General features: G+C 54.6%; 1 protein-coding gene across 1 annotated transcript; it reads left to right on the top strand.

The window, feature by feature from the left end:
• The first annotated feature begins 4,309 nt into the window (after positions 1 to 4,309).
• On the top strand, positions 4,310 to 8,215 carry clcf1 (cardiotrophin-like cytokine factor 1). Its single transcript, XM_038779984.1, has 2 exons — positions 4,310 to 4,503; positions 7,585 to 8,215. The coding sequence occupies exon 2, from the start codon at positions 7,594 to 7,596 to the stop codon at positions 8,047 to 8,049; it is 456 nt and encodes a 151-aa protein (XP_038635912.1). The 5' UTR covers positions 4,310 to 4,503; positions 7,585 to 7,593; the 3' UTR covers positions 8,050 to 8,215.
• The last annotated feature ends 237 nt before the right edge of the window (positions 8,216 to 8,452 follow it).

Here is an 8,452-nt window from a genome sequence, read left to right as displayed (position 1 = left end):
GTCTGCGTGTGTGTGTGCGTGCAAGTATGTATGCGAGTATGTGTGCCTGTGTGTGTGCCTATGAAAGTGTGTCTGTTTGTGTGTGACTGTGTGTGTGTGAGTGTGTGTATGCGAGTGTGTATGCGAGTGTGAGTGCCTGTGTGTGTGCCTATGAGTGTGTGTCTGTGTGTTTGTGTAAGTGTGTGTGAATGTGTGTGTGTTTGAGTCTGTGTTTGAGTGTGTGAGTGAGTGTGTGTGTGAGTGAGTGCATGTGTGCGAGTCCTTGTGTGTATGAGTCCGTGTGTGAGAGTCCGCGTGTATGTGCAAGTGTGAGTGAGTGTGTTTAAGTGTGTGAGTCCATGTGTGTGTGAGTGTGAGTGTGTGTGTAAGCGTGTGAGTCCGTGTGAGTGTGTGTGTAAGCGTGTGTGAGTCCATGTGTGAGTCCGTGTGTAAGTGTGTGTGTGAGTTTGTGTGTGTGTGAGTGTGAGTGAGAGTGTGTTTAAGTGAGTGTGTGTGAGTGCGTGAGTGTGTGTGAGTGTGAGTGTGTTTAAGTGAGTTTGTGTGACTCCGTGAGTGTGTGAGAGTGTGTTTAAGTGAGTGTGTGTGAGTCCGTGAGTGTGTGTGAGTGAGAGTGTGTTTAAGTGAGTGTGTGTGAGTCCGTGAGTGTGTGTGAGTGAGAGTGTGTTTAAGTGAGTGTGTGTGAGTCCGTGAGTATGTGTGAGTGTGAGTGAGAGTGTGTTTAAGTGAGTGTGTGTGAGTCCATGAGTGTGTGTGAGTGAGAGTGTGTTTAAGTGAGTGTGTGTGAGTCCGTGAGTGTGTGAGAGTGTGAGTGAGAGTGTGTTTAAGTGAGTGTGTCAAACTCCATTCATGACACTGTTGGATTGAGCTTTTTGGAACTAACACACGTGAGTTGTGCTGGGAGGGAAATCAGTGCTTTAGATTCTTTCTGGGCCATTTCTCTGAAGGAACTTGCAGCCTGCTGTCAGTGTTGAGAAGCAGTTGAGCAAGACGAGTGATGATGGGACGGCTGGTGAGTAATGGACGGAAATGAATTGTCATTGATGGAGGTATTTGGTGAGTTAACCCTGCTCCCATTGCGAACTCAGTCAATTCAAAACAATGACCAGGTGGGGGTGGATGGGGAATTCCTTTTTCCACCTCCTTTTTCCGTTTTTGGCAGCTATTTAAAGGGGTTTGTAATGTCAGGCTCAACTCACAGTCACAGTTCAATCCTCAGCAAGGAGGAGAGACACCAGAGAATTTACTATGCAGCACCTGACAGGTAAGAGACTCTCAGCTCCTCTCTCTCCCCAGTCTCTCTCTCTCTCTCCCCAGTCTCTCCCCCTCCCCAGTCTCTCTCTCTCTCCCCAGTCTCTCTCTCTCCCTCCCCAGTCTCTCTCTCTCTCCCTCCCCAGTCTCTCTCTCTCTCTCCCCAGTCTCTCTCTCTCTCCCCAGTCTCTCTCTCTCTCCCTTCCCAGTCCCTCTCTCTCTCTCTCCAGTCTCTCTCTCTCCCCTCCCCAGTCTCTCTCTCTCTCCCTCCCCAGTCTCTCTCTCTCTCTCTCTCTCTCCCTTCCCAGTCCCTCTCTCTCTCTCTCCAGTCTCTCTCTCTCTCCCTCCCCAGTCTCTCTCTTTCTCCCCAGTCTTTTCTCTCTCCAGTTACTCTCTCTCTCTCTCCCCCAGTCTCATTCTCTCTCTCCCTCCCCAGTCTCTCTCTCTCCCTCCCCAGTCTCTCTCTCTCTCTCTCTCCCCAGTCTCTCTCTCTCCCTCCCCAGTCTCTCTCTCTCTCTCCCCAGTCTCTCTCTCTCTCTCTCCCTCCCCAGTCTCTCTCCCCAGTCTCTCTCTCCCCAGTCTCTCTCTCTCTCTCTCCCCAGTCTCTCTCTCCTCCCCTCCCCCCCAGTCTCTCTCTCTCTCCCCAGTCTCTCTCTCCCTCCCCAGTCTCTCTCTCTCTTCCCCCCAGTCTCTCTCTCTCCCCAGTCTCTCTCTCTCTCTCTCTCTCCCCAGCCTCTCTCTCTCCCTCCCCAGTCTCTCTCTCTCTCTCTCCCCAGTCTCTCTCTCTCCCCAGTCTCTCTCTCTCTCCCTCCCAGTCTCTCTCTCTCCCTTCCCAGTCTCTCTCTCTCTCCCTCTCCCTCCCCAGGTCTCTCTCTCTCCCTCCCCAGTCTCTCTCTCTCTCTCTCCCTCCACAGTCTCTCTCTCTCGCCCCAGTCTCTCTCTCTCCCTCCCCAGTCTCTCTCTCTCTCTCTCTCTCCCCAGTCTCTCTCTCTCTCCCTCCCAGTCACTCTCTCTCCCTCCCAAGACTCTCTCTCTCCCTCCCCAGTCTCCCTCTCTCCCCCTCCCCAGTCTCTCTCTCTCCCTCCCCAGTCTCTCTCTCTCCCTCCCCAGTCTCTCTCTCTCCCTCCCCAGTCTCTCTCTCTCCCTCTCTCAGTCCTGACCCTCTGACAGTGCGGCGCTCCCTCAGTACTGACCCTCTGACAGTGCGGCACTCCCTCAGTACTGACCCTCTGACAGTGCGACACTCCCTCAGTACTGATCCTCTGACAGTGCAGCACTCCCTCAGTACTGACCCTCTGACAGTGCGGCACTCCCTCAGTACTGACCCTCTGACAGTGCAGCACTCCCTCAGTACTGACCCTCTGACAGTGCAGCACTCCCTCAGTACTGACCCTCTCACAGTGCGGCACTCACTCAGTACTGACCCTCTGACAGTGCAGCACTCCCTCAGTGCTGACCCTCTGACAGTGCGGCACTCCCTCAGTACTGACCCTCTGACAGTGCGGCACTCCCTCAGTACTGACCCTCTGACAGTGCGGCGCTCCCTCAGTACTGACCCTCTGACAGTGCGGCACTCCCTCAGTACTGACACTCTGACAGTGCGGCACTCCCTCAGTACTGACCCTCTGACAGTGCGGCACTCCCTCAGTACTGACCCTCTGACAGTGCGGCACTCCATCAGTACTGACCCTCTGATAGTGCGGCTCTCCCTCAGTCCTGACCTCCCGACAGTGAATTTCTCTGTACAATTACATAGATCAGGAGGGTTCTAGAGGCTGGAGGAGGTTGCAGATATAGGGAGGGTTGTAGGAGGATACAGAGATAGGGAGGGTTGTTGGAGGATAAGAGATAGGGAGGGTTGTTGGAGGTTACAGAGATAGGGAGGGTTGTCGGAGGTTACAGAGATAGGGAGGATTGTAGGTTACAGAGATAGGGAGGGTTGTTGGAGGTTATAGAGATAGGGAGGGTTGTAGGAGGTTATTGAGATAGGGAGGGTTGTAGGAGGTTACAGAGATAGGGAGGGTTGTAGGAGGTTATAGAGATAGGGAGGGTTGTAGGAGATTACAGAGATAGGGAGGGTTGTAGGAGGTTACAGAGATAGGGAGGGTTGTTGGAGGTTATAGAGATAGGGAGGGTTGTAGGAGGTTATTGAGATAGGGAGGGTTGTAGGAGGTTACAGAGATAGGGAGGGTTGTAGGAGGTTACAGAGATAGGGAGGGTTGTAGGATGTTACAGAGATAGGGAGGGTTGTAGGAGGTTACAGAAATAGGGAGGGTTGTCGGAGGTTACAGAGATAGGGAGGGTTGTAGGAGGTTACAGAGATAGGGAGGGTTGTAGGAGGTTACAGAGATAGGGAGGGTTGTAGGAGGTTACAGAGATAGGGAGAGTTGTAGGAGGTTACAGAGATAGGGAGGGTTGTAGGAGGTTACAGAGATAGGGAGGGTTGTAGGAGGTTACAGAGATAGGGAGGATTGTAGGAGGTTACAGAGATAGGGAGGATTGTAGGAGGTTACAGAGATAGGGAGGATTGTAGGAGGTTACAGAGATAGGGAGGGTTGTAGGAGGTTACAGAGATAGGGAGGGTTGTAGGAGGTTACAGAGATAGGGAGGATTGTAGGAGGTTACAGAGATAGGGAGGGTTGTAGGAGGTTACAGAGATAGGGAGGATTGTAGGAGGTTACAGAGATAGGGAGGATTGTAGGAGGTTACAGAGATAGGGAGGATTGTAGGAGGTTACAGAGATAGGGAGGATTGTAGGAGGTTACAGAGATAGGGAGGGTTGTAGGAGGTTACAGAGATAGGGAGAGTTGTAGGAGGTTACAGAGATAGGGAGGGTTGTAGGAGGTTACAGAGATAGGGAGGGTTGTAGGAGGTTACAGAGATAGGGAGGGTTGTAGGAGGTTACAGAGATAGGGAGGATTGTAGGAGGTTACAGAGATAGGGAGGGTTGTAGGAGGTTACAGAGATAGGGAGGGTTGTAGGAGGTTACAGAGATAGGGAGGGTTGTAGGAGGTTACAGATAGGGAAATCGTGGTTGAGGTCCATGTCGGGATTTGGAGATGTCGGCAAGAATGTTGAAGTCGGGACTGAAACCTCTTTGCTTCACCCCTTCCCGCAGTGATTGGCTTTGTGCTGCTGGCGTGTTCCCTGGCACGGAGCGAGGGAGCTTCCATCGCCGTGTACACCTTAATCAAACAGACGCATGACCTGTCTCTCCTGCTGCAACAGAAATCCTCCGCCCTGCTCAGCACCTACGTGAGTACTGATTGTTGTCATGACCGGGGGGGGGGGGGGGGGGGGGTCCCTGACAGCTTGGGATTGTGTGGGAAGGGGGGAGGGGTGGGGGGGGGGGGGGTGGGGGGAAGGGGGAGGGGTGGGCGGGGGGCAGGGGGGGGGCGGCGGGAGGTGACATCGGCAGCTCAAGCCCTCAGCGCTGAGGCTCCAACTGCTGTGTGGGTTCGGGAGTGGAAAGGAAAGGGTTATGTTCCTCCAGGTTACGGAGGGATCTGGGTGTTGCTGTGGTACAGAGGGATCTGGGTGTTGCTGTGGTACAGAGGGATCTGGGTGTTGCTGCGGTACAGAGGGATCTGGGTGTTGCTGTGGTACAGAGGGATCTGGGTGTTGCTGTGGTACAGAGGGATCTGGGTGTTGCTGTGGTACAGAGGGATCTGGGTGTTGCTGTGGTACAGAGGGATCTGGGTGTTGCTGCGGTACAGAGGGATCTGCGTGTTGCTGCGGTACAGAGGGATCTGGGTGTCGCTGTGGTACAGAGGGATCTGGGTGTTGCTGTGGTACAGAGGGATCTGGGTGTTGCTGTGGTACAGAAGGATCTGGGTGTTGCTGTGGTACAGAAGGATCTGGGTGTTGCTGCGGTACAGAGGGATCTGGGTGTTGCTGTGGTACAGAGGGATCTGGGTGTTGCTGTGGTACAGAGGGATCTGGGTGTTGGTGTGGTACAGAGGGATCTGGGTGTTGCTGCGGTACAGAGGGATCTGGGTGTTGCTGTGGTACAGAGGGATCTGGGTGTTGCTGCGGTACAGAGGGATCTGGGTGTTGCTGTGGTACAGAGGGATCTGGGTGTTGCTGTGGTACAGAGGGATCTGGGTGTTGCTGTGGTACAGAGGGATCTGGGTGTTGCTGTGGTCCAGAGGGATCTGGGTGTTGCTGCGGTACAGAGGGATCTGGGTGTTGCTGCGGTACAGAGGGATCTGGGTGTCGCTGCGGTACAGAGGGATCTGGGTGTTGCTGTGGTACAGAGGGATCTGGGTGTTGCTGTGGTACAGAGGGATCTGGGTGTTGCTGTGGTACAGAGGGATCTGGGTGTTGCTGCGGTACAGAGGGATCTGGGTGTTGCTGTGGTACAGAGGGATCTGGGCGTTGCTGCGGTACAGAGGGATCTGGGTGTTGCTGTGGTACAGAGGGATCTGGGTGTTGCTGCGGTACAGAGGGATCTGGGTGTTGCTGAGGTACAGAGGGATCTGGGTGTTGCTGTGGCACAGAGGGATCTGGGTGTTGCTGCGGTACAGAGGGATCTGGGTGTTGCTGAGGTACAGAGGGATCTGGGTGTTGCTGCGGTACAGAGGGATCTGGGTGTTGCTGCGGTACAGAGGGATCTGGGTGTTGCTGTGGTACAGAGGGATCTGGGTGTTGCTGTGGTACAGAGGGATCTGGGTGTTGCTGCGGTACAGAGGGATCTGGGTGTTGCTGTGGTACAGAGGGATCTGGGTGTTGCTGTGGTACAGAGGGATCTGGGTGTTGCTGCGGTACAGAGGGATCTGGGTGTTGCTGTGGTACAGAGGGATCTGGGTGTCAGTGCGGTACAGAGGGATCTGGGTGTTGCTGCGGTACAGAGGGATCTGGGTGTTGCAGTGGTACAGAGGGATCTGGGTGTCGCTGTGGGACAGAGGGATCTGGGTGTTGCTGTGGTACAGAGGGATCTGGGTGTCACTGTGGTACAGAGGGATCTGGGTGTTGCTGTGGTACAGAGGGATCTGGGTGTTGCTGGGGTACAGAGGGATCTGGGTGTTGCTGTGGTACAGAGGGATCTGGGTGTTGCTGTGGTACAGAGGGATCTGGGTGTTGCTGTGGTACAGAGGGATCTGGGTGTTGCTGTGGTACAGAGGGATCTGGGTGTTGCTGCGGTACAGAGGGATCTGGGTGTTGCTGTGGTACAGAGGGATCTGGGTGTTGCCGTGGTACAGAGGGATCTGGGTGTTGCTGCGGTACAGAGGGATCTGGGTGTTGCTGTGGTACAGAGGGATCTGGGTGTTGCTGCGGTACAGAGGGATCTGGGTGTTGCTGCGGTACAGAGGGATCTGGGTGTTGCTGTGGTACAGAGGGATCTGGGTGTCAGTGCGGTACAGAGGGATCTGGGTGTAGCTGTGGTACAGAGGGATCTGGGTGTTGCTGTGGTACAGAGGGATCTGGGTGTTGCTGCGGTACAGAGGGATCTGGGTGTCGCTGTGGTACAGAGGGATCTGGGTGTCAGTGCGGTACAGAGGGATCTGGGTGTCGCTGTGGTACAGAGGGATCTGGGTGTTGCTGCGGTACAGAGGGATCTGGGTGTTGCTGTGGTACAGAGGGATCTGGGTGTTGCTGTGGTACAGAGGGATCTGGGTGTTGCTGTGGTACAGAGGGATCTGGGTGTTGCTGTACAGAGGGATCTGGGTGTTGCTGCGGTACAGAGGGATCTGGGTGTTGCTGTGGTACAGAGGGATCTGGGTGTTGCTGTGGTACAGAGGGATCTGGGTGTTGCTGTGGTACAGAGGGATCTGGATGTTGCTGCGGTACAGAGGGATCTGGGTGTTGCTGTGGTACAGAGGGATCTGGGTGTTGCTGTCAGAGGGATCTGGGTGTCGCTGCGGTACAGAGGGATCTGGGTGTTGCTGTGATACAGAGGGATCTGTGTGTTGCTGTGGTACAGAGGGATCTGGGTGTCGCTGCGGTACAGAGGGATCTGGGTGTTGCTGTGGTACAGAGGGATCTGGGTGTTGCTGTGGTACAGAGGGATCTGGGTGTTGCTGTGGTACAGAGGGATCTGGGTGTGCTACGGGGTGGGGGATGGAGTATAAAGTAAGGAAGTATTACTACATCTGAACAGGGCACTGGGTAGCATCCACCTGGATCACTGTACAGTTCTGGTCTCCCTACTTTCGGACCAGGATGAACTTGCATTTGTGGGAGAGCAGAGAGGTTCAGGGGGCTGATTCCTGAGGGTTTGTCTGATGAGGAAAGGTTTCTGCAAGTTCTGCCCTGCACCCTGCTTCCCGCCTGTTCTGAGGAGAGGGCTTAACTGAATTTTAGCCGCTGACCTGCAATGCTTTCTCTTCCTGGCAGCTGGAGAAGATGGGAAGCCCCTTCTCGGACCCAGACTTCTCCCTTCCGGAAGTACAGTTGGAGTATCTGCCCCAGGCCTCCATCCCCTACTTGATCTGGCGTCGCCAAACTCACCAGCAGCGACTGGCAGCCAACTACCAGGCCTACAGCCTCTACCTCGAGTTCCTGCAGCTGGTGCTGGATGACCTTCAGGCCCTGGGCCTGCAGGGGGTACCCGGGCAGCTCCAGGAGGAGTTGGCCTTTACCAGTCAACAGGTGGAGGGCCTCGTCTCCAATGTCGGCTCTCTGATGGTTGCCATGGGTTACCCACGGCCCGACGTCAAGGACCCTCTGGATTCGACCACTTACGGCCACACCAACTTTGAGAGAAAGGTCAGGGGTTACATCGTAATCCGGGAGTACAGATCTTGGATTGACAGGACTGAACGGGACTTCAAACTCCTCTCGTATTACTTTCCCGCCTGATGCCTTTGCCCCGAGAATCTCGCTCACTTCAGTCAGAGAGGCAGTGGCCTCATTTTCTATTGTCTCTAAATGTTTTTCCTGCTGCCTTTTAGTCCATTTCACATCAAACGTTCCCAGAGTAAAGCTCCCTCTACACTGTCCCCATCAAACACTCCCAGGACAGGTACAGCACGGGGTTAGATACAGAGTAAAGCTCCCTCTACACTGTCCCCATCAAACACTCCCAGGACAGGTACAGCACGGGGTTAGATACAGAGTAAAGCTCCCTCTACCCTGTCCCCCATCAAACACTCCCAGGACAGGTACAGCACAGGGTTAGATACAGAGTAAAGCTCCCTCTACACTGTCCCCATCAACCACTCCCAGGACAGGTACAGCACGGGGTTAGGTACAGAGTAAAGCT

The sequence above is a fragment of the Scyliorhinus canicula genome, chromosome 20, assembly GCF_902713615.1.
Source record: "Scyliorhinus canicula chromosome 20, sScyCan1.1, whole genome shotgun sequence".
In the NCBI taxonomy this organism is placed as follows: Eukaryota; Metazoa; Chordata; class Chondrichthyes; order Carcharhiniformes; family Scyliorhinidae; genus Scyliorhinus; species Scyliorhinus canicula.
This window is presented reverse-complemented; position numbering and strand designations above follow the sequence as displayed.